At 42.6% G+C, this 26925-nt stretch overlaps 1 protein-coding gene across 1 annotated transcript in view; it reads right to left on the bottom strand.

Moving 5' to 3' along the window:
- UGGT2 (UDP-glucose glycoprotein glucosyltransferase 2) overlaps window positions 1-26925 on the bottom strand; it is a 287095-nt gene that overhangs the window by 22808 nt on the left and 237362 nt on the right. The window contains exons 32-36 of the mRNA XM_048853522.2: window positions 14265-14360; window positions 12329-12413; window positions 10782-10964; window positions 9177-9337; window positions 6016-6130 (exon numbers count right to left, since the gene is read on the bottom strand). Of these exons, the coding sequence (XP_048709479.2) occupies window positions 6016-6130; window positions 9177-9337; window positions 10782-10964; window positions 12329-12413; window positions 14265-14360 (640 nt within the window). The remainder of the gene's footprint in view (window positions 1-6015; window positions 6131-9176; window positions 9338-10781; window positions 10965-12328; window positions 12414-14264; window positions 14361-26925) is intronic.

Genomic DNA, 26925 nt, shown 5'->3' on the forward strand with positions numbered 1-26925 from the left:
CATAATAGAGGCTCAACTTAAATGTATTCCCCAAATTAAATACACAGTAAGAGGACCAAAAAAGTGCCACTGTGGCTAAACAACAAAGTAAAAGAAGCATTGAGAGACAAAAAGGCATCCTTTAAAAAGTGGAAGTTAAATCCTAGTGAGAAAAACAGAAAGGAGCATAAACGCTGACAAATGAAGTGTAAAAATATAATTAGGAAGGCTAAAAAAGAATTTGAAGAACAGCTAGTCAAAGACTGAAAAAGTAATAGCAAAAATGTTTTAAGTACATCAGAAGTAGGTAAGAACCTGCTAAACAACCAGTGGGGCTACTGGACGATCGAGGTGCTAAAGGAGCATTCAAAGATGATAAGGCCACTGCAGAGAAACTAAATGAATTCTTTGCATTGGTCTTCACAGCTGAGGATACGAGGGAGATTTTAAAATCTGAGCCATTCTTTTTAGGTGACAAATCTGAGGAACTGTCCCAGATTGAGGTTTTGGAAAAACTGATAAACTAAACAGTAGTAAGTCACCAGGACCTGATGGTATTCACCCAAGAGTTCTGAAGGAAGTCAAATGTGAAATTGCAGAACTACTAACTGTAGTCTGTAACCTATCATTTAAATCAGCTTCTGTACCTGTCAAGGTTCCTCCCCCACTCTGAACTCTAGGGTACAGATGTGGGGACCTGCATGAAAACCTCCTAAGCTTACTTTTACCAGCTTAGGTTAAAACTTCCCCAAGGTACAAATTAATTTTATCCTTTGCCCTTGGAATAGCCACTGCCACCACCAAACTCTAACTGGGTTTGGACACGTCTTTTCCCCCCAAAATCCTCCCAACCCTTGCACCCCACTTCCTGGGAAAGGTTTGGTAAAAATCCTCACCAATTTGCATAGGTGACCACAGACCCAAACCCTTGGATCTGAGAACAATGAAAAAGCATTCAGTTTTCTTACAAGAAGACTTTTAATAGAAATAGAAGTAAATAGAAGTAAAGGAATCACCTCTGTAAAATCAGGATGGTAGATATCTTACAGGGTAATTAGATTCAAAACATAGAGAATCCCTCTAGGCAAAACCTTAAGTTACAAAAAAGACACACAGACAGAAATAGTCATTCTATTCAGCACAGTTCTTTTCTCAGCCATTTAAAGAAATCATAATCTAACACATACCTAGCTAGATTACTTACTAAAAGTTCTAAGTCTCCATTCCTGGTCTATCCCCGGCAAAAGCAGTATACCGACAGACACAGACCCTTTGTTTCTCTTCCTCTTCCCAGCTTTTGAAAGTATCTTGTCTCCTCATTGGTCATTTTGGTCAGGTGCCAGCGAGGTTACCTTTAGCTTCTTAACCCTTTACAGGTGAGAGGATTTTTCCTCTGGCCAGGAGGGATTTTAAAGGGGTTTACCAGTACCAGATGACTGGAGGTCAGCTAATGTGACACCAATTTTTTTAAAAGGCTCCAGAGGCGACCCAGGCAATTACAGGCCAGTAAGCCTAACTTCAGTACCTGGCAAATTGGTTGAAACTATAGTAAAGAAAAGAATGATCAGACACACAGATGAACATGATTTGTTGGGGAAGAGTAAACATGGTTTTTGTAAAGGGAAATCATACCTCATCAATCTACTACAATTCTTTGGGGGGGGGTTCAACAAACATGTGAACAAGGGGGATCCAGTGGATATAGTGTACTCAGATTTTCAGAAAGCCTTTGACAAGGTCCCTCACCAAAGGATCTTAAGCAAAGTTGGCTGCCATGGGATAAGAGGGAAGGCCCTCTCAAGAGAACAGAATGTTGGGAATCATTAAGAAAGGGATAGATAAGAAGACATATTGCCTCTATATAAGTCCATAATATGCCAACATCTTGAATACTGCATGCACATCTAGTCACCCCATCTCAAAAAAGATATACTGGAATTGGAAAAGGTACAATTAGAACAATTAGAAAAGGGCAACAAAAATGATTAGGGGTATGAGGAGAGATTAATAAGGCTGGGGCTTTTCAGCTTGGAAAAGAGATGACGAAGCTGGGATATGACTGAGGTCTATAAAATCATGACTGTTGTGGAGAAAGCAAATAGGGAAGTGTTATTTACTCCTTCTCATAACACAAGAACTAGGGGTCACCAAATGAAATAGGCAGTAGGTTTAAAACAAACAGAAGGAAGTATTTCTTCACACAATACACAGTCAACCTGCGGAACTCTTTGCCAGAGGATGTTGTGAAGGCCAAGACTATAACAGGGTTCAAAAAAGAACTAGATAAGTTCATGGAAGATAGGTCAATCAATGGCTATTAACCAGGATGGGCAGGGATAGTGTCCCTAGCATCTGTTGGCCAGAAGCTGGGAATGAGTGACAGGGGATGGTTCACTTGATTACCTGTTCTGTTCATTCCCTCTGGGGCATCTGGCATTGGCCACCATCGGAAGACAGGATCCTGGGTTTGGTCTGACCCAGTACAGCCATTCTTATATTCTGAGAATTCGATAGTGAGTGAGCAAATAAAAATTCAAAGCCCTTGGTGGGGATGTATTTTGTATCAGACCATTTGCAAGTTGGTGTTACTATTACTGGAGTCTGCCAAACAGTCTCTGTCAGATCCGAAAGCACCTCTCTGATACGTAGCACAATTTTGGTTGGTGTTGCTGACTGTAGAATGTCCAGCAACTTGTGTTCTTCTTTGAGTGCTTGCTCATGTCGATTCCAGTTGTCAGAAAGTTTTTCCCCTAGCAGCACCCATCAGGTTGACTGTGAAGCCCCCTAGAGTGGTGCCTCCATGGTGCTCAATATATGACCCTGCCGACCTGGCGCCTCCTCAGCTTCCTCTTACCACAAGTGATAGTCATTAGAACTGTGGTGGCTTGCTCTTGCAAGTACTTGCCTTGTTCTCCTAGCTTTTTTTATTAGTTGTAGTTTTAATAGTCTTTGTAGTTTATAGTTAAGTTAGTTAGTAGTGGGGGGTTCTTTCCTCCCACCCCATCTTTCTATTCTCCCCTTGGGGCATGCCTCGATCTCAAGGTTTCAAGACCTGCATGTTTTGCCACAAGCCCATGCCAACGGCCGACCCCCACAACTCTTGTCTTAAGTGTCTGAACGGTGCAAGATTTGCAAAGGGTTCCATCCCAGAACTAAAAAGGAGTGGGACTTTCATTTAAAACAGCTCCTTATGGAGATGGCACTGAGACTGCAGCCCACAATGGGGCTGCAGGACCCGGCACTGAGTTCGTCAGTGCAGAGCGCTCCAGCTTCCATTAGAGAAGCGGGACTGAGGAAAGACTCTGGGCCCAGAGACCCTTGGCACCATCGCTCCCTGGCACCAAAGCTGGTGGAATCTATCCAGCCCAGTCTCACTCCCCAGTGCCACAGAAGTGGCACCGGAAGCAGGACAGGAGACTATCTCCGGCACCAAGACCTGCTTCACTGGAGACTGCCACTGCGGTGTCGCGTGGAGGAGCACCAGGCATCAAAAGCTCAGGAGGTGGCACCATCGACTTTGGCCCCAGAAAGGGGACCGTCGAGTTCGGTGCTGTTGGACTCCCTGAGCCAGGTGGTAGAGGTGGAACTACCATCCACCCTGGACACCTTTGAGGCTGTGAGGGAATTAATCGCCATGACAGCACCATGGTCCCTGGCCCCACAAGAGAAGCCTCCAGTTCCGTAGCATGCAGCACTGTCTCAAGGCAAGCCCACGATGATGCATCCACCTGCATCTCCGAGGCCACCAGAGAGAAGACATCGCTCGGAGTTCTGGAGACACTGGCTCACAGCACCGGTCAGACTCATGTCAATGCTCCCACTCTCATCACCGCTCCCTGTCATGGCACTGGTCCCTGACACTGTGGAGGTCCCGCTCCCGGCACCAGTCATCCCAGCACCAGTTGTCCTGGCACCGGTTGATGTCTCCACGCTGTTCCTCTTCGCAGCCCTACTCTCCTAGTGCAATAAAACCAGAGGTCTGGCAAACTGCTGCCCAAGGATACCAGTATGGCCACTTGGGCAGGGGGTGGGTGGGAGGGGGGAGTCTCATATAGGAGTGGAGGTGGTACACAGGACTTATTCTACCATCCCTGACGTGGACAAGGATTCTTGTCAAAATATGGGTTCCTGTAATGATATGGAGGGGAACCCCCACTGATAGATTGAATGTCTCCTTCATTCTCCTCAATGTCCAGAATGAGGGGAGGCAATAGAAAAGGGCAGAGAATCCAATGGTAGCAATGGTAATCCAGAGACTGGAGTCTTGGTACTGAGAGTCGTTTGGTACCCATAAACAGTGGGGACTATGGCTCATCTAACACTGACAAGGGCCTGGAGTAGCAAAATTCCTGCAGTACCAAGTATGTTGGTACCAATGTAGCAGTTGAGGTTGACAGTGCCAATTGATTTGAAGCACGTAGGTGCCAGGGCCGAAGGTGCCTGGTGCTGCAATTTCACCAGTACTGATGGAGCAGAGTGAGACAGCACCATTGGTAAGCCTGATGTAGATGGTGCCATGCTAGAAGACTATGTCCTGGACCTCCCTGTCCTTCACAGATGGTACTGTAGCCTACTGGAGTCACGTTTCCCCTAAGTGCTCAGGGATCTCACAGCCACATCGGTACCAGAAGAAGAGTCCTTTGCCTCCATGGTACTGAGTCAACAGGCTGAGGCCTCTGACACTGTATACTTAGTGGGAGATCCAGGCCTTTGGGAGCTGGCTACTGGTAGTGGGAGACCGAGGTCCTCTTCTTTGGATCCTTCCTCTAAGTCAGTTTTCCTGAAACTTTTTTCATTGTACCCCTTGTGGTCAGGTGTGTCTGCAGTCTTTAAACAGTCCCGACCTTGGGCTTCCTTCCTAGAGGCCATGGTTTTGCCCTCTCTGGGCCCTTCTGACCCTAGCTCTCCAGCTGGGTCACTAAGTAGTTCAGATCCCCTTCTGGGGGTTTATTGCTCTCCAATGGTAGGCCACTTGCCCAGTGGCCTATGGGTGTGACCCGGGCTGCCCACTACTCCAGGTCCCAGCTCAAGGACTCTCTGAATAGCAGCCATGTGCCGCCGTGTCCCTTTATCTAAACTGCTTTCGGTTCCCTGGACCACCTCCCCGAGGCGTCGGCCTTCAGCAATGTGTCAACCCTTTCTGTAGGGCTGAAGTCTTGTATTCAGTCCCAGCAGCCAGCCAGCCTTTTTGCTCTCCTGGTCCCTGCCAGCACTGATCTGTCCATGGTGCTTCAGTTTCCTTTGGCCAGTCAGAAGCACCAACTGGACTCCTCTGGCTCCAGCAAGGAACTGACCGCCTCTGCAGCTCCTTTTTATATGGCACTCTGAGGCCCTGATGGGTTGCTCCCTGCAGCCTCTCTGATTGGTTAGACCTTTTTAGCCTCCCCCTGACTGGCTGCTTCCTGCACAGTCTCTCTAGACTGCTTGGAGGACTTGTTCCTTTCCTGGGACAGGTGTGGCCTGAGGCCTCCCTGAGGGGGCATCTGGGCCTAGTCCATCAGTTACACAATGCCATGTCTGCTGAAGTGTGCGCCAACAATAAGATTTGGAATTTTTTGCACTAAAAAGCTGACTGACAACAACAAAAATCAAAAATCAACCATTAGAACTCTCCTTGCATTTTGGTCTGTTTGTACTGACGGGTGGTAGGTTGGATTCCATTGCACAGACTGCAAAAAGAGAAGATTTACACACATTAGATAGTAGGAGAGTTATAACCTGACATTCTATTTTCCTAAAAATGTGCATAATGTACATAATTTATTTGATAATAAATATAATACAAATACCTACCCCTGGAAATTCTATCTATACTTTAGTAACCAGATCACAACTCAAAAATGTTGTAATGTGATAGCAACACAGAAGTGCATTTGCAAAACCTTCTATGGAGAGCTCCTCCTATAATAGTAAGGAAGTAATTAAGTCTACATGCAAACCACAAACAGTGAGAACATTAGAGAAAAGCAGGAAGAATATTTTAAAGAAAAGAAAAAATGTCATTTATCTTCAGGCAGACATTAAACTCTTGCATACCTGATCTAAGTTTGATAGACTGTTTGGATCTTGACTGAGAGCCTGGTATTGGCCCCGAAGTCTGTCTCCTGCAGCAATCTTTCTGAACTTCTTAAGATCCACAACATACAAGGCACTACAAAAACAAAAATTCATTAAGATTTGCATATTTTGACGTACCTATTAGAAACAGGAAAAAACTTGATGACAAGGAGACAAATACTGTGTCTGCATTAAAGGAATGTTATTTTAAGTAACTAGCTGAAGCCCCAACATAAGACGTGAACTCAACATGTGCTAATCAATCTACCACATGGATTTAGGGTGGATAAAAAAAAATCAATTAAAAAAATTTAATTGGATTTTTTTATTAATCAGATTTTAATGTGTTATTTAAATTATAAGTTTTTCTTAAAAATAAACCTGCTGAAAATGAAATCTGAATTTAATACAAAACCGTTAAGCCTAAAATTATTATAATCTCTTAACATTTAAATAAAAAGAAACATACTGAATCCATAAGCCCCTATCAAAAACTTTGAGTTAAAGGCTGTTTTTTTATATGAGACAGAGAATCAGAGGGAAAACTAACGTTTGAGGTTAAGCTTTATAAATGTCACAGTGAATCATGTACCATATTGAGGGCTTGATCCTGTGGGGGGACCAGGGGCTGTGCTACTGGGTGTAAGAGACTAGCAAAGGCATTTCAGATGTTGGGACCCAGACTCTGACACCAAGAACACCATCATGTATCTCATCCAGATCATCCAATGAGTCCACCTGTGAGCTCATTCTCCCATTTTATAGCTTCTCCCTACCTGAACTCTGATTGGCTCATTTCTCAAATTATGAATATCTATGTCTTCACCCATCATGGAAACTTACTCTCTGGCTCATGGAAAAATACTGATCTGCCCCAAAACTACCAGCCCTTGCTTCTGGATGGTTCTCAGCACTTCAAGTAAATGGCCTTTCTCTGTTTCCTTGCATGTGTACACAGACAGAGATGCAAACAGAAATCCATTAATTTCTCAATTGCCTTCCTTTCCGTCTCTAAACAACTATAATATTGCAGTCTAAAAGATATGTGGATTATACAAGCAGAAGTTTTAGATTGTTGTGAGTTCATTTGTTTTCTGTAAGGATAAGAGTTATGTAACAAGGCAGAAGGAGCAGGACGCTTTGGGAAGAAGGGACAAAATTCTTCACAATGCAACCTTAGATATGGTTCTCTCATTACAACCAGGCTACTTTTCCATCTTCCAGAAGAGACAGTGCTGGAAGGTTACTGGACACAATGTATGAGAAGGAAATTGAACAGTGTGCAAAAAACACTGAAGGGAAATTTGTTAATCTAAGTCTTGATGGGTGGAACAATGTACACAGTGATCCAGTAATATGTGTTTGTTTGACAAGAGAATATGGAGTTGTCTATCTTGCAAAAACAACAGATACAACAGAATATTTAAAAGAAATAGCAATAGAAGTAGAAGCAAAAGCTATAACTAACTGAACAAAAATTGAAGTGTGTAGCTTTGTCACAGGCAGTGTTGCAAATGTAGCAAAGATAGGAAGAAATTTAGAGCAAGATAATGAAGAGAACCTGAAAAACTTATAACATAGGTGCAGTACTCATTTGATGAATCTTCTAGCCCAATATTTAAGTACAACTCCGGGAATAAAGGAAAATGTTGCTGTAATTGCAAAATACTTCGGTAACAACCACTTTGCTTCAGCTTCACTGAAGAGAGCAGGAGGACCCAAACTAATTCTCCCACAAGACGTACAGTGGAATTCAGTGGTTGACTGTTCTGAGCTATTTATTAAGAACTGAACTATTCTGATGACCATTTGTGGAAAAAAATGGTGACAAAATAGATGGAACTATCACAGACTAAGTAGTCAACAGCAGAATAAAGAGAAACATAGAAGATATGCTGAATAAACGGAAACCTATTTCCATAGCCGTGTCAAACTGCAGAAAATTGCTGCTGTATTGCTGATGCTGTTGAAATTTGGAAAGATCTTCAAGAGACACTGAAGAAAGAAATACCCAACAACAAAGTTAAATTATAGGCAGTAAAAAAAAATGGATGGAACAAGTACTTACTCCACCTCATTTTCTTGCCAATATTCTCAACCCAAAGTACCAGGACAGGTGTCTAACTGCTGAAGAAGATGCTTCTATGACATGGGCACCACCCATCAATCATGCCAAACATAATAAAATTATATGGCTGGAGTGAACCATTTAAGTAATACATGTCTCCTGATTGATGATTTAAAGAAAGTCACTGAACTGGTGAAGTCACTAGCTAAGCACCTGAAACCAGAGTTTGTTGAAATACTAAACCAGCTTTTGACAGCAGCAGCCTTTTCTGCAGGCACAAAACATATTTTCTTAATTTGGACGAATTCATTCTCAAATTCAACTCAAAGTTGAGAAATCGACTGGGATTTGAAAAAGCAGGAAAACTGGTCTCTCTCTCTTCCAGTCTATGAATAAAAATGAGGAGGGAAGGGATCAGATCCACAAGTTTGAAAAGTCTGAAGGACAGTCTAAGTAACTTAGGAGACTTGTCTCATTTTCAAGAGATTCAGGCGAGAAGGAATTTAAGCTCCACTCACTTTCAGGTAGGGATTGTTGAATTTTTCCCCAGGCTAACCTGAAATGATCAGTTTAATTTACTGACTACAGTGAATCCCCATGTTTAATAAATTATTTAGTTGTATATATGTAACATGTTTTGATATATCATCCACCATTTTCTAACATACTAAAAATGTACAGTTAATAAGAATCTGAAAGTATTAAGCTATATAATTGTTTAAATAAATGCATACCATCATAAGTACCAAATGTAGTATAAAGGTTCTATTTAGCTATAAATCAAAATGTTTTAATGGTTATATCAACCAATGACAATGAGCCTTTCTTTAGGAAAATAACTGAAGTACAAATGGAAAAGTTGATTAAAATTGATGACTTAAATCAAAGTTTTCCACTTAAGTGATTTAAATCAATCCACCTTGCATGGATTTTATGCTTTATTTCTGTCTCTCTCAGGATATCTGATTGTTATTGAATGCAATATTTGATTGTTATTGAGTGCCTTACTGACAAAAGAACAAATTTTAAACATTTCTACAAATAGTCCAAAAATATAAATTAATGTTCCTACCTTATGTGGTATTTCCTTCTTCCAAGATGTGATGCCCAATACCCTGATTTCCAGAAACGATATCCATCCATTTCTGTGCGACTGTCACAAAAGGGGACATATCCATAGGGAGCTCCATTTAGATCTATATCTCTAAGTTCTTTGAGGTCACTCCTCACAATCTAAACAAGAGAAAAACAGGAAACACTTATTTTTTGTAGTTTAATGTTCTTTTGCCCCCTTAGCTAGATATATTCCAAATGCCAACTGTACTCCCACAAATTTTTGACAGAAATGAGTCTAGAGTACATACAATAGTCTGTTAGAACGTGTTTATCTAGTTATTGCTTGGGCAAAATGCATACTTTATTTTTTTTTTTTATTGTGGTAGGGGGGTCAGCCTCTGCAGCATACCTCTGTGGCCTGCTTCCCAGTTGGGTCTGATAACTGACCCCAACTACCTGATCCCCAGTCAAACAGTATCAGCTGGAGGCAGTTGAGGGAGATGAGCAGTCACAGGTGAAGTTGAAACCTACCCTTCTTAAAGGGCCAGCCAGCCTGGGATAGGATATTATGTAAGGCTTCAAAGGATTAGATTTTTATTGGTAAATGTCAGTAAACATCAATTTCACCATACACAGACAAACTAATTAAAACATATTTCCATCAATAATAATCTAAACTTACAGACAGGCAAAATAAGAAAAATGCTACTTGAGAATTAAGAGTTTGATTTAAAGATGTGTACTTTATATATTTTGACCTGTGATATTGACAGTGTGTTTAATAGTTGTAAAAAATTTAATTTTGAATCTGTGTCTACTGTCACTAAATAATTGCCTGACACACCCTACTAATTTCCTGCAACTTCAAAACTTTAAATCAATAAAAATTAAAATATGCTTAAACCCTATAATTTTGCACAATAGTGAAAATTTAAATGGATACAAATAGGCAAAAAGGCTTTAAAACAAAAATATATAGATGCCAAAATTATAAAAATTGAATTCTACCAAGCCTGATCATATTTAATAACTAAAAGAAATAATAAGTAAAAAGCATCATCTTCGATTTATAAACCAGCATTTTTGGATGCCCAACCTGACACACCTCAAAGAGGCATGATTTCCCAAAAGTGATGAGCACCTCCGTTCTGAAAATCAGGACCTGTTAGGTACGTCAGTTTGGCCACTCAAAAATTATGCCACTCAAATCATTAGTCACATTTGCAAATCTAGGCCATATAATACCCTTATCTTTCAGAAAGGTTCTGAAGATGCTTTACAAACCGTATCTATTCAGCACCAAAACACTTACAAAAAGTATCCTGGGAATTTTAATGACCACCTGATCAAAACTTCAGCACCACATCCATTTGAGACAGCACAATGGCTCCAAGTCTATGGTGTGAAGGTATTACTTCATTCATGAGTAAAAAGGGCTGCATACTGAATTTTGAACACCACATCATGCAGCACCTTCAGTAATGCTTAGTGATGGCCAATCCAGTTATTGAGACCTGATGAGATCAATATCTGAGACAGGATATCTACAGGGATGGTAAGGGTTGACATGAACCAATGCAAAACCCTGCTTTCAGATGTATTTTTCTAAATTGTTTCTTACCTGGTCGGCATCAACAAATATTATTTTGTCCACAGCCAATGGAAAAAGAACATCTAGAAAAAGAATTTTGTAACCCCAGATAATTCTTTGCTTTTCAGTCTGTTGATGAAGCCAGCGGGGCCACTTATACTGTACCAGTTCATACTGGAATCCATATTCTTTCGCCATGTGAGGAATAATCTCCTAGAAATGGAAAAAGAATAAACAAAACTTTATGCAGTGCAATATGCACAGAGATTAAGTGACTTGGGCTAGGTCACACAGCAAAGCTGGCATTGTTGATACCCTAACCCATAACTCCTAACTCCCATTTCTATAAGTTAACCAATGGATAATGCTCTCTTAATTATAACCATTCTTATTGTCTCTAGCCTATATATATCCCCCACCCCACATTACATTTCCTTTTTTTTAATGTCCCCAAGTGATTTTTTTTTTTATCTTTTAGGGTCAGGACATACTGATTAACACCACGATTATGAACAAAAATGTTTTAAAAATGGAGTCTGATGCAAAATAAAATTAACTGCAATGACAAGATCCTTTCAGTTCAGCCTTGCAGCTGGCTCTAAAAGTGAAACACTTCTGTAAAGAGAAAAGGAGTACTTGTGGCACCTTAGAGACTAACCAATTTATTTGAGCATAAGCTTTTGTGAGCTACAGCTCACTTCATCGGATGCATACTGTGGAAAGTACAGAAGATCTTTTTCTACACACAAAGCATGAAAAAATGGGTGTTTACCACTACAAAAGGCTTTCTCTCCCCCCACCCCACTCTCCTGCTGGTAATAGCTTATCTAAAGTGATCACTCTCCTTACAATGTGTATGATAATCAAGCTGGGCCATTTCCAGCACAAATCCAATGGCCCAACTTGATTATCATACACATTGTAAGGAGAGTGATCACTTTAGATAAGCTATTACCAGCAGGAGTGGGATGGGGGGAGAGAAAACCTTTTGTAGTGGTAAACACCCATTTTTTCATGCTTTGTGTGTATAGAAAGATCTTCTGTACTTTCCACAGTATGCATCCGATGAAGTGAGCTGTAGCTCACAAAAGCTTATGCTCAAATAAATTGGTTAGTCTCTAAGGTGCCACAAGTACTCCTTTTCTTTTTGCGAATACAGACTAACACGGCTGTTACTCTGAAACCTGTCTATTCTCCCTGTTACTTAAAAAAAATGTGGTACAATTGGTACACTTAAAGTGTTTCTGCTGCTCTGACAATTTCCATAATTCTAGTGGTATTCCCAACTATAAGTATTTTTCTCAAGATGATATAATCTGTCAGAATATAAGAAACTTTTAAAATGTACCCATTCTACCTTGGTTTCAGAAGAAAAAAAAGATCTTATATAATGGCTGTTTAAAGACTTTGATATTAATGTTTCCATAATGTAGTTATTTTAATTAATTTGGTGATTTTTAAAATCCATTCTAATGATAAAAATATGAAATTCAGTAAAAGTGACAATGCATTGTTATTCATTTTACTACTCTGTTATTAGCAATACAAGCACAATGAAAGAGGGACATTACACTTACCTTAAATGTAGGAGAAAGATAATTTTTCAGAAACCAAAATTTAACAGGTGTCTTGGTATGACGCAGAACGGAAAGCATCATAATTCTGTGGAGAGAAAAGTCTATAATAAACAAATTAATATAATCATGAAATCACATTTCAACCATAACATCAAAAGGGATTTTACAGTTTTAAGACCCATTATATATTAGAAATAAAAGCTTGCAGCAAACCTGATTCTATTTATGATTCTTGCCAACACAGTTTAAGCAAGGTGTGACTTCCATGATCATAAACTGCATTCTGGCATAGATTTTTCTAGACCGCTTTTAGACAGCTAAGTCTACACCACACTGGCTAAACTGTATTTAAACCACATTAGAAGGAACAGTGTTTAAATAAACATGGGTCGACTAACAGGTTCTATCCTCAGGTAAATGCACATGTGACTGAAATGGAGCTGCTCTCTAATAATTCATAAGTACTGTGTGTTAACTTGGTTATTGGGATGTTTACTGTATGACTGTATTGGTTTAGTTTAATAGGGACTGTAAGAAAAAACAAGCAGGAAGGAGACAGAATGGCTCAAGATAAGCCACCCTTCAGTGAATACTGACAGTGTAAGGGACAGAAAAAGGCCTAGCAAAGCAGAAAATCAAAAGAACGGTGGCAGGTTTAAAACTAACATTCTCAAGAGAGACGGAAGAGTTGCTTGGGGAAACAAGACTGAGATACGTGACAGCCTGCCAGAGGAGTCTGAAGAAGTTAGTCCTGCCTAGGTTACTATCAGGGGATGGTACACCTCTCGGTAAGAAAGACATGGGTATAAACAGTTTTCTCTAAATGCTTTGTTCCTCCTGCAAAATGAATAATTTTATTTTAAGAAGGCTGTTTTGAATCATTGTAGTTCACTGGTTACAGATTTCTGGAGGGAAGAACTGCAGGTGTCCAAGCTCAGTCAGACCTGCTAGGTAAGAACAGTTGATCCACAATATACTGCAGCCCTGGGACGAGTCTAAGGGCTTGTACACACCACTTACGTCAGTGTAACTTATGTTGCTCCACGATGTGAATAAGCCACCCTCCTGAACGATGTAAGTTACACCAACCTAACTGCAGGTGTGGATAAAGCTATGTCGGCAGGAGGGCTTCTCCCCCTGACACAGCTACTGCCTCTTGCGGAGGTGGCTTTATTATGCTGACTGGAGAGCTCTCTCCCATCAGCATGAGCATCTTCACCAGACACACTACAGCGGTGCAGCTGCGCTGCTGTATCGCTTCTAGTGTAGACTAGTCCTAGGAGTGGGAGAATTACAGAATTCCATTCTGAGGGGATGCACTCAGAGAGAGGATAGAGGTACAGTTACCCCTGTAACAGCACGCACAATGGCAATAGTCTTGGTCAATTGTTTCAAAAAATCTGTGAACAAAAGTATTCTAAGCAGTCTGACAACACACTATAATGATTCTCTTAAAACAATTATGATTTATCAAATCATTAACCTATGGATATAGTAGTATTAGTATATGTAGGGAATGGGCCATCACATGATAGTATGTAGATTTTGGGCCACATTCAGCCATTATCTAAACAGATACGACTCCAGTGAAGTTGTGGAGTTATAACTGGATACACTAGGGCTGATTTTGGCCTTTTGGTGTTCATATTTATCAAATACATTGATGGATAGCATTAAAAAAGGTTTTCTTTAAAAGAGAAAGATATGATATTCTTGAACACACCTATATTGGATCAATTTGACCTCTAGTATTATTCAATAGTTGAACCAAAAATAAATGTGATCCTTCCTGTGTACATTTTTTCTATGCAATGTTATTATTCCTACTATTATTTTAGGAAGTAATAGCCATACTTCCTAAAAACTGTTTAACTTTTTGATGAACTTTTAGAGTATTCCCAGTAAATTCCTAAGTTTTCCCTTTTGCTTAAATTACCTTAAAAAGCGTTCATATAAATGGCCTGAAGCAACCGAAAAAATATTTAGAACATACTTTTTCTTCTCTTTTTCTTCTGTTTGAAGATCTGAAAAACTTAAAAAATAAATATCTGTTATAGGCTCTGTAAATAGGGAGAAGGACAAAGACTATAAGCCACCCAAACAACTACATTAATAGCAGGGTTCTATATTGAAAGAATTGCAAGTAATGGTTTCTCTACAAGCTCAAATCTGCCCCCATGTTTTGCATATGCATTACAATACTGTCTTTAAAATTACATGACCACATACGATTTTTCCAGAAGGCCCAGTGATTTTTCTATTCAGTGCACAGCGAATGAGACAGAGTGATTGTGAATGAGTAATATTTGTTTTTATAATCATTGTTCAGTGAGTGGACCACAGCCTCATTCACTAACTATCATTCATCCAGTCTCCTGGAAGCTCAAATGTGCTCTCCGTTAAACCTTTTAAAATTTGCATGTATTGCCAAATTACAAGTGAAAATTGCAAACAGAACATTGCCAAGGATAAGATACATATCTACAGGACCCCTGTCTTATTCTCTACACTACCATATCCACCATGCACCATATACTTGCACTCTGAATGATGAAGACAGGAGTGGGGATGTCCTGTAGAAAGTATAGGCTATGACCACATAATTAGTATTATAAGAGATGCTAACAAAAGGGTAAAATTAAGGTTCAGAGATTCATAGAGTTTAAGACCAGAAGGGACCAACAGATCGAGTCTGACCTCCTGCATATTACAGGCAGTTACATTTCACCCAGTTGCCCACATAATAAGTCTAATAACTCACGTCAGAAATGCAGTCTAATAACTTATGTCAGAAATGCAGTCTCCTTAGGCATCCCAATCCTTGTTTCGACACCCAGACACTAGACTTAATGATGAGTGGTTATTTAAAACCAGTTTCATCAACAAAGGGTTCTTCTGATCCAGCTACAGCCACATACCCAGGTCAATATATAATCCAGATCTTACCCAATAATCATGCTTTTGCCAATCTTTTAGTATCTAATATCTAAAGATTTATTTATAAGAGAAAAGAAAGAGGACAGAGTTAAAATGGTCAAAGAAATCAAGTACGCACAACAATTGCAGAGTTCCTGTATCAGGTTTGAAGCAGTGATGACATAAACTGCTGACTTATGTCGTCTCTGGTAACATCTAAAAGATTGGAAGGTCCTCAATCCATTGGTTGTAATGCTCCTGTTAGTTAAAGTCCATAGTCCAGAGATCAGAGCAGGAAAGAGGCAAAATGGAGATGTTTCGAGGGACTTTTATAGCTTCTCCCATGTCAAGGGAAACTCATTATTTCAAGCAAAGCCCTCAACGCAGTTTGTGGAAAAGTACAAGCACAAGATGGAGTCCAGTGTCACATGAGCTGGTCACATGCCCTTGTAAGCTTCGGTGTGTCATAGCCAGGGTCAAAACCCATTATTCTGGCTAAAATGTCCACAGTAATGTCCATCAGGTGGGGATAAGCTTCTTCCAGGGCTCATTGTGTTCATTAATGGGCCAACAACTTGAATAGTCCATTCACAATGTGCTGGCTATGTCACCCGTGCCTTTCCTTTCTTTATTTCCATTATCCATCAGGACAACCCAGGAGGGAATGCCTGGGAACTGTATAGTTCTATGTAATAAGCCACAATGCTAATGAGGCATAACAAATTGAGGAAGTATCAAACACATATGAAACACAGATATATATATATAGATATATATCTGTGTTTCATATGTATATATACATATGTATATATGTGTTTCATATGTGTTTGCTCCTGGGTAACACCCACAAGGTAGTTTACATCTGATCGAGCCAGCACATTGTGAATGGACTATTCAAGTCGTTGGTTTAATGAACACAATGAGCCCTGGAAGAAGCTTATCCTCATATATTCATATGTATATATATGAATGTATATATTCATATATATACATAGTCAACATTCATAACTTCAGAGACAAAAATGATACATGCATATAAATATGATCATAATTTTTCCATTGACATCTTATATGACATACTTCCCGTAAGATTTGTTGCAATTATATAACAGTGGTTGCAAAAATTATTTACGTGGTCATATTTGGTTCATGTAACATCACAGGAGGCTCAGAAGGAATTTCCATGTAATAGCTACTATCAGCTGCTCCAGCCTGGGATGGAGCTGGAAACTGGAACTGAGGAGTCCTTCTGTTGTGTTAATTGGGTTAAAATTCCTCCCAGCAGAAATCTGAGAGGGAAATTTTCATAGGTATTTCCCCTGCCATATTCCTTAGATGAAAGCTCATTGTGGATCTAAAGTCTACAGAATTTTTTCCATAACCGTTTTCTTTTCCTTTTTAGTTCTATTCAGACATTTTCATCTAGACTGCAGAAACTGGAGATGGTGCAGAAAAGAGCCAAAAAAATTATTCAAATGCTGGAGAAAATGTCTTTTAATGAGAGATTTCGAGTTCAACCTGCTTAGCTTATCAAAAAGATAATTTGATTACAGTGTATAGGTATTTTCATACACAGAAAATACTAGGTACTAAAGAGCTCTTTAATGAAGAAAGGTATAACAAGAACCAATGGCTGGAAGCTGAAGCCAGACAAATTCATATTTGAAATTTTTGACAGAGTGATTAACCCCTGGAACAAACTTCTAAGGGAAGTGGTGGATTTTCCATCTCTTGATGTCTTCATATCAAAACTTTCTGGAAGAACTCCTCTTTGGTCGATGAAACTGGTTTTAAATAACCACTCATCATTAAGTCTAGTGTCTGTGTGTCGAAACAAGGATTGGAATACCTAAGGAGACTGCATTTCTGACTTCTTGTTAGCCAATGTGGTGAGATGGAAGTTTACTTTTGTCACTGGCATGGTATATCTTATGGAAGAATAACGAACAGTTTTGGGGTAAGTCTACCCCATTTCTCAGCAGTTTGTCCTGAATCCGGTATTCTCAGTTGTGACCCACTGAGGCATGGTGACATCCCCCCCATAGACTTGAGTTGGAGCATGTTGTCACTCTGTGGGGATGGTGCATGTGTAGTCTGGTTAGCACTATGAGTTGTGAGGGGATAGAACATGCCCAGGGAAAATGGAATCTTCGTAGATTTTAGAGGTTAGGCAAATCTCTACTGAGCATATGCAAAATATAATTTTTCAAAGGCTTATATATTGGCTAAATTTGGGTGGATTTTCATGCGATTTCAAAAGGCTTCTGATACGAAGGCCACCCTCCGCCAGACTAAGTTCTTGCTCTAAAGCATGGGGGTGCTATAGCATTTAAAAGAAAAGGTCATTAGAATTTTCTTCCCTAGCCTCATTCTCAGAAATGGCAGAACACAGTATGGAAATTTGTATCCCAAATAGTTAAAGGTTAACTAAGTTACTAACTGAAAACAGGCTCATAATGGGAAGCATTAGGCAACCATAAAACAGATGATGCTACCAGCCCTGATTATTATGTCCACCTGCGTATTTGAAATGTGAATCATAAAAGTTAGGATTTTTTATATCTATATTAGATCACCTAGTCCAGGGGTTCTTAACTTTTTTCTTTCTGAGTCCCCCCTCCCCACAAATGCTATAAAAACTCCACAGCCTACCTGTGCCACACCTGTTTTTCTGCATATCCAATAGATTAAAATGGATGTATTAAATGGACTGGTATACAGTTAAACAAACACTATATATATATATAAGAACAATATAGGTACAAAAATAAAAAAAAAACTGATTTTTTTTATTTACCAAGTGTGAAACTTGTTGCTGGTGCTGATCAACACTTCAGTCAAAATGATTGGGGGTATCTTTGACAAGCACACGCACATGTCATGGTCAATGTCAATCGTGGTTCAATACTTTGTTTTCATTGATGTAATGGCTGAAAATCTGGCTTTGCATAAGCAGGTGGTACTAAAGGAGATCAAATCTTTCAGCGCTGCAGAAGAAACAGTGATATATTCATTGGAACACACACACCAAAATTTCTCCAGTGGCATTTCTTTGAATCTGATTCTGAGGGAGCTGTCTGACGAAATGTCAGTGAGCACTTCCAACAGTTTTGATGGGACACTGGATGAAAGTTTAGCTTCAATGTTCTCACTCAAGGGATTTGTAGTGCACATGTGTGTAGCAGCTTGTTCTGTTGTGAGTTTGGGAAAATAAGCATTAAATTTGTTAAGCAGACCAGACAGATGTGCTGCTAGCTGAGGTTTAATTATGTCAAAGTCAGTGTTTCGTTCGTGAATGAAAGAAACATATCAGTAGTGGCCCCCCAGAAATGAACTTTCCAGAGTTGTAGTTTTCTTCTGAATACCTCAATTCTTTCACACTGGGCAATAAAAATTAGTGTTTCCACCTTGCATAGCATTTCACTGAATATGTCTGCGAGGTTACCCAGTTTTGCCAGCCACACTTTATCTTTCAGCACTTCGGCAAGTTCACGTTTTTTATCAGCTAAGTACATAACTCTTCCTTGAGATTAATATATGGGGAAGCATTCTGCCTCGAGAAAGCATCTCACCTCTGTACACATGAGCAAGGAATGGTGCTCTGTACCCACCTCCTCAAAGTGAAGCAAAACACCTCGAGTTTGTTGCTCTGGATTTAATAAAATTAACGAGCGTTACTGCTGTGTTCAGACCACTGTGAAGACCTGGTTCAATATCTTTTGCCTCTTACACCTCTCAGTGTAAAAAGCTGTGTATCCAAATAGCGCGAGGTGCAACGCCTTTTATTTTTTGCACAACACCAGAATGCTTTCCGGTCCTTGCTGATGCTCCATCAGTGCAGACCCTGATGCAATTAGTCCAACTGCTTTCTGTTGAAATCATAAAATCATCAAACAGTTTGCAAATGTTGTCTGACTTTGTTGTCCTGGATCAATGCTGGACCTCCTGAGGTAGCCCTTAGTACTGCAGCCAAGAGCATCATCTCATGGTCACTGCAGAGGCCATCCTTCTAGCTGCTGCGTCGGCTACATCCAGTGCTGCCTGGAGTGAGGCTTTCGCTATGTTCTTTCCCTCCTCTTAGAAAGTGGAGAACTCTTGCCTAAAGTCCTGCAGCAACAAGTCTTTAAATTTCAACAAGAAGTCCCACATGTTGTAATTGTGCCTCCCCAGAAGGACTTGCTGGTTTGAGATACACAGCTGTAGTCCACCTGTTGAATAAATTTTTCTGCCAAAAATTGAGTTTCCTTAAGTCTTTCTGTTTGGGGGTAGCAAGTGCTTGGACTTGTCTATCCCTCTCATTGGCCGCTGATATGACTAGAGAGAGTATAAGTACTCGTACTCCTTGGCTGACACATAGTATTTCTTCTCTGCCCTCTTCAAAGAGAGAAGATGGGATTTGCCACATGGCTCTGATTGGACCCATTATGGCCACGTTAATGGGTAGGGCCACCTTAGATGGTGCTGCTGCAGCCAAAATGTCAATGAGGCTGCAGGAATACTCCTTGAGCTCCTCAACCTCTAGTCCCAGGTTAGCTTCTATCCTCTTTAGAAGCTCCTGGTGGGTTCTAAAGTTATCTTGTGGCAGCAAGCCTCTTGGTCCCAAGACGGCCTCATCTGGGGAGGAGGAGGAGGCCTGTGCCGGAGGGGGAGCCTTCTCTTCTTCTGCCTCTATTACTTCCACTGGGGTCACGTCCTGTGTACTGGTACCAGGTTCAGTACCAGGGTCCAGGTCCAAGCAGAGCGGTGCAGAAATCTGTCTCTTGGATGTAACTGAGTAGGACTGCTGAGACAACGGACCCAGTACTGGGGGAAAGTCCTATGGTTTCCAGAATGGACACTGAATAGGCCACTGTCCACCTGCCCAGGTACCCGTGGGGAACCTGCATCGGGATCCAGTGGAACATAGGGAACCAGTGGCAGTTCTTGGGATGGATCACCTCAGATTCTAACAGAGTCCTCCTGAAGTGACCATGGGAGAGTAGTACCCCTCACTTTCGCTGTATGGTGCCAAGGATCCAGGGACTGGTGCTGGACTGGGGACAACCTTGCAGAAGAAAGGAGGGTCAGCCTGCCCCAGGAAGGTAACAAAGGTCCCAGTGCCAGAAAGGATCTCTTGAGAGAGCATGCTCTCTCCTGCTCATGCTCATCAGAGCCAGCAGCTGTCCCATCGGGGTAGGCGGTACCAGGAGCGATAACAAGTTCTTGGCTGCTGCAAAGGTTTCCTGCGTAGAAGGCACTGTAATTCCTCTGGCGCTGTGATAACTTCCAGGCATTGCAGGGGGTTCTGCACTGGACTCAACGTTCCTCGAGGTCAGAGCTGCGCAATCTACGGCCCGCGGGCCTGTCCTGCCCAGCCCTTGAGCTCCCAGCCAGGGACTCTATCCTTCCAGCCCCTCCGCTGGTATCCCCCCTCCTCTGCAGCATCAGCACGCCGCGCCGCCAGCGCAGGAGGGGGCTGCACTGCGGGGGCGGGGGAGAGCAGGAAGGGAGGCTCACCTGCATCCTCAGGGGAGCAGACGGGTGGTGCGGATGGCGGGAGCGCAGCAAACACAGGCAGAGCACCAGGTGGCAGTGCAGCCAGCCGGAGAGAAGTGGCGCTTTGAAGGGGAAACTGCCGCTTCTCTCCGGCTGCGCGGCTGCACCTGCTCCTCCTGAGTCCTCCGCCCATGTTTGCAGGGCCACATTCTGAAAGGGGATTTAGAGGGGGGGGGTTGGATGGGGGTGGGGCTCCGGGGGGCTTGTCAGGGGTCAGGGGTGTGGATAGGGGTCAGGGCAGTCAGGGAGCAGGGGGGATTGGACAGGGAGTGGGGTCCCATGGGGGCAGTGGGTCCCAGGAGGCGGCGGTCAGGGGACAAGCAGTGGGGGGGGGGTTGGATGGGTCTGGGGTTCTGAGGGGTGGCAGTCAGGGGGCGGGAAGTGGGAGGGGATGGATAGGGTTAGGGTTTGGGGAGGCACAGCCTTCCCTACCCAGCCCTCCATACAGTTTTGGAACCCCGATGTGGCCCTCAGTCCAAAAAGTTTGCCCACCCTGCTCTAGGTAGATTCAATGGTGCTGCCATGGTACTGGGGGTGGAGGAGTGCCCAATGTGGGTCGCACTCCACTGCCTTCCCCTTGTTTGCCTTTCTTTGGCATGCGGGAATGCCTTCTTTTGGAGTGCTGCTTCTTAAGTTTCTTCCTCGGCACAGGAGTTGGAAAACAGTGCCAAGAAATGCACGGTGCCAGAAGTGCGCTTTGCAGGTCTAAGAGTGGCTTCCATTAGGATAGCCCTCGGTCTAGTCTCTCTGTCTTTCTTCATATGAGGCTTAAAGTTCCAAAAAATCTGACAGCACTTTCAAATGTGAGCCTCTCCCAGACACTTCAGACAACTGGAGTGTAGATCGCTCACTGACATAGGCTTGCCACAAGAGGCACAAAGTTTGAAGCCTGGGGTATGTCTGGCCCCAGGAGGGAAGGAAGCTCCTCTATGCTAAAGGAGGGGGGCTATCTACACTAATACCATTTACAATACTAATAAACTAAATTACAGAGAAGAAAACGGCTGAAAAACACCTTACCAAAGCAAGAAGAGATCTTCCAGTAACCATCTTGGGCGGTAAGAAGGAACTGAGAGGGTGCGAGGCCAGCAGTACCCCTTATGCCAGCACATGAGCATGTGGCATCAGAGGCCACTAAAGTCAGCTTGACAGATACCACTGAGGGAAAAAGCTCTGGCAATGGTGTGGCACATGCACACCTAATGTGGAATGAACACGAGCAAGCGCTCAAATAAGAACTGGAGTTCTTTGAGATGTGTGTCCTGTGTATGCTCCACTTCAGCTGTGCATGCACCTCATGAGCCTTTGATTGGAATTTTTTGGTAACAGTGCGTATTCAGCCTGCACATGGACTCTAGACATTCTCATGTCCCATACAAGAATATACAAAGCTATGCAGGTAAACAGCCCTCAGTTCCTTCTCTACCATGAAATCCTGTGAAACTCTGATGCAGAAGGGAAGGAGGGAAGGTAGTGAAGCACTCAGAGACACACATCTTGAAGAACTCCAGCTACTGCACAAGGTGAGTAGTGTCTTGGACATTCCCCTGGTGTTATCTGGACTGGTGATCTGCTAGGTCACTCCAATCCTTGACTCTGGGAGACAGCCTTACCCTGCTCAGCTGTGAGAACCCCCACTCTGGGGCTGTTCATGCACAGCCTTTGGCACATAAGCTGCTTGGATTGTGCAACTGAATGATGCTAGCCAATATCTCTTGTCCCAGATGCAACCCTAGGAGCCTCTGTCTTGCAGTGTCCAGTTATGCTTGCAGGACACTGCAAGCTTATATGAGTTTGTCAATTTAACAAAGAAATTGATATGCACCAGGCTTCTTAACCCAAGGGGAGTCTCTGACATGCTCCAAACCAAACACACTGCCTCAGAATAAATAAATTTATTAACTACAAAAGATAGATTTTAAGTGATTATAAGTCAAAGCACAAGAAGTCATATTTGGTCAAATGAAATACAAGCAAAACGCATTCTAAGTTGATCTTAACACTGTCAGTGCCCTTACAAACTTAGATGCTTCTCACCACAGGCTGGCTGGTTGCCCTTCAGCCAGGTTCTCTTCTTTGATCAGCGCTTCAGTCACTTGGTGGTGGTCTGCAGATGTACGTGGAAAAGAGAGAGAGAGAGAGAGAGAGCATGGCAAACGTCTCTCCTTTTTATCATGTCCTTTCTTCCCTCTTGGTTTTGCCCTCCCCATCCTTTCAGAGTCAGGTGAGCATTACCTCATCACGGTCCCATGATGAAGGGATGGCGGATGACTCACTCAAGAGTCCAACAGATCCTCTGTTGCTGCCTAGGCCAGTGTCCTTTGTTCCTGTGAGGCTGGGCTGGGTTTGTCCCATACATGCCCTGATGATATGTGAACAGCCCCTCTGCTCTTGGAGAATTTTGCCTGGGCCTCTGCTCCTGGAAAGTTTTTTCCTGGGCTTGTTTTAAGCCATGAAGACACATTTTCAGCCTCATAACTATATACATGGAATTACAACCTATAACATTACTATAACAACAATGCTCAGTGCATCATGAGCCTTCTGAAGACACCCGACATGACAAACTTTGCATTGGATACCACACAACCATATTATAAGGATGAATGTGGGGATGCAGGGTGTTCCCCCAAGGCACAGTGTGTCATAATGTCCTCATGGGTTCTCCACTTGAGGTGACCCCGAAGCAGTATCCCCTGAAAGAGGAACAGCTTTGGAGCTGGATCCAATACAGAGGGACTGTCATGCCAACAGCAGCTTTTGATTTACAGGCACATACCAGACTTCAGTGTTTGAAAAAAAAATGCATTGATGTCCAGGTTGCCGCTTTGCAAATTTCAGGAGTTGGCACATTTTCTTTATAGTGCCATGGAGTTAGCTTGGGATCTTCTAGAATGAGCTATTCAAGGGGGCTGAACATTAGCAGCCCAGTAACAACCCACAAATCCACTTTGAAAGTCTTTGTGTAGAGATCATGGATCCTTTAGATCTGGTCACAACTGAGATAAATAGTCCAGAGGACTTTCTGAACAGTCCAAATAGAAGGCTAGTGCCCTTCTAATATTGGTGTGGCATTGGGGGGAAAAACACAGGAAGATGGATAACATGGTTAATTTGGAAATCAGAGAATATTTTAGGTACAAACTTGGGACATGGGCATAATGATACCTTATTCTTGAAGAGAATAGCAAATAGGCGAGGGAAAGTCACCTATTAATGATCCTAGTTTCCTGACTACACAAGCAGAAAAGATGGCCACAGAGAATGAATGTTCTCCTTGATAAGTGCAGCAGAGAAGACTTAGCTAGTGGCTCAAAGTGGGATGAACAAAGACTGAGAATCCCTCACAGGAGAATGAAAGGCTGTAATAGCTGTCAAATAAAAACTCTGACTGAACTCATGGAAAGATCTGACTTCTTTAAATCCAACAGACAATCAAGAACAGCAAAGAGGGAAGTGTACACCAATTCATAGAATCAAAGAAGATTAGGGTTGGAAGAGACCTCAGGAGGACATCTAGTCCAACCCCCTACTCAAAGCAGGACCAACACCAACTAAACCATCCCAGCCAGGGCTTTGTCAAGCCTGACCTTAAAAACCTCTAAGGAAGGAGATTCCACCACCTCCTTAGGTAACCCATTCCAGTGCTTCACCACCCTCCTAGTGAAACAGTGTTTCCTAATATCCAACTTAGACCTCCCCCACTGCAACTTGAGACTATTGCTCCTTTTTCTGTCATCTGCCACCTCTGAGAACAGCTAAGCTCCATCCTCTTTGGAATCCCCATTCAGGCAGTTGAAGGCTGCTTTCAAATCCTCTCTCTCTTCTCTTCTTCAGACTAAATAAGACCAGTTCCCTCAGCCTCTCCTTGTAAGTCATGTGCCCCAGCCCCCTGATCATTTTTGTTGCCCTCCAATTTGTCCACATCCTTTCTGTAGTGGCGGGCCCAAAACTGGACGCAATACTCCAGATGTGGTCTCACCAGTGCCAAATAGAGGGGAATAATCACTTCCCTTGACCTGCTGGCAATGCTCCTACTAATGCAGGCCAGTATGCAGTTAGCCTTCTTGGTGACAAGGGAACACTGCTGACTCATATCCAACTTCTCATCCACTGTAATCCCCAGGTCCTTTTCTGCAGAACTGCTGCTTAGCCAGTTGGTCCCCAGGCTGAAGCGGAGCATGGGATTCTTCCATCCTAAGTGCAGGACTCTGCACTTGTCCTTGTTGAACCTCAGATTTCTTCTGGCCCAATCCTCCAATTTGTCTAGGTCACTCTAGACCTATCCTTACCCTCCAGTGTATCTACCTCTCCCCCTAGCTTAGTGTCATCTGCGAACTTGCTGAGGGTGCAATCTATCCCATCGTCCAGATCATTAATGAAGACGTTGAACAAAACCAGCCTCAGGACCAGCCCCATGGCATTCCGCTTGATATCGGATGCCAAATAGACATGGAACCATTGATCACTACCTGTTGAGCCCAACCATCTAGCCAGCTTTCTATCCACCTTATAGTCCATTCATCCAGCCCATACTTCTTTAACTTGCTGGCAAGAATACTGTGGGAGACTGTATGAAAAGCTTTGGTAAAGTCAAGATATATCATGTCTATCGCTTTCCCTATATCCACAGAGCCAGTTATCTCATCGTAGAAGGCAATCAGGTTGGTCAGGCATGACTTGCCCTTGGTGAATCCATGTTGACTGTTCCTGATCACCTTCCTCTCCTTCAAGTACTTCAAAATGGTTTCCTTGAGGACCTGCTCCATGATTTTTCCAGGGACTGAGGTGAGGCTGACCAGTCTGTAGTTCCCCGGGTTCTCCTTCTTCCCTTTTTTAAAGGTGGGCACTATATTTGCCTTTTTCCAATTGTCTGGGCCCTCCCCCGATCGCCACAAGTTTCCAGAGATAATGGCCAATGGCTCTGCAATCACATCAGACAATTCCCCCAGCACCCTCAGATGCATTAGATCTGGACCCATAGACTTGTGCACATCCAGCTTTTCTAAATAGTCCTTAACCTGTTCTTTCACCACTGAGGGCTGCTCACCACCTCCCCATACTGTGTTGCCCAGGACAGCAGTGTGGGAGCTGACCTTGTCTGTGAAGACCGAGGCAAAAAAAGCATTGAGTACTTCAGCTTTTTCCACATCATCTGACACTAGGTTGCCTCCCCCATTCATTAGGGGTCCCACATTTTCCCTGACCTTTTTTTTGTTGCTAACATACCTGTAGAAACCCTTCTTGTTACCCTTCACATCCCTTGCTAGCTGCAACTCCAGTTGTGTTTTGGCCTTCCTGATTACACCTCTGCATGCTCAAGCAATATTTTTATACTTCTGCGTAGTCATCTGACCAAGTTTCCACTTTTTGTAAGCTTCCTTTTTGTGTTTAAGCTCACAGAAGATTTCAGTGTTAAGCCAAGCTGGTCGCCTGCCATATTTGCTATTCTTTCTGCACATCGGAATGGTTTGTTCCTGCGCCCTCAATAAGGTTTCTTTAAAATACAACCAGCTTTCCTGGACTCCTTTCTCCCTCATATTAGCCTCCTAGGGGATCCTGACCATCAGTTCCCTAAGGGAGTCAAAGCCTGCTTTTCTGAAGTCCAGGGTCCATATTTTGCTACTCTCCTTTCTTCAACCATCTCATGGTCACTGCTGCCTAGGTTGCCACCCATTGCTACTTCCCCTACCAATTCTTCCCTGTTTGTAAGCAGCAGGTCAAGAGGAGAATGGTCCCTGGTTGGTTCCTCCAGTAGTTGCACCAAGAAGTTGTCCCCAACACTCTCTAAAAACTTCCTGGATTGTCTGTGCACTGCTGTATTGCTCTCCCAGCAGATGTCAGGGTGATTGAAGTCCCCCCTTAGAACCAGGGCCTGTGTTCTGGAAATTTCAGTCAATTGTCTGAAGAAAGCCTCGTCTACCTCATAATCCTGGTCCGGTGGCCTATAGCACACACCCACCATGACATCACCCTTGTTGCTCTCGCTTCTGAACTTAACACAAAGACTCTCAACAGGATTTTCTCTAGTTTCATACTGGAGCTCTGAGCAATCATACCGCTCTCTTACGTACAGTGAAACTCCTCCACCTTTCCTCCCCTGCCTGCCCTTCCTGAACAGTTTATATCCATCCATGACAGTGCTC

The sequence above is a fragment of the Caretta caretta genome, chromosome 1, assembly GCF_965140235.1.
Source record: "Caretta caretta isolate rCarCar2 chromosome 1, rCarCar1.hap1, whole genome shotgun sequence".
Classification (NCBI taxonomy): Eukaryota; Metazoa; Chordata; order Testudines; family Cheloniidae; genus Caretta; species Caretta caretta.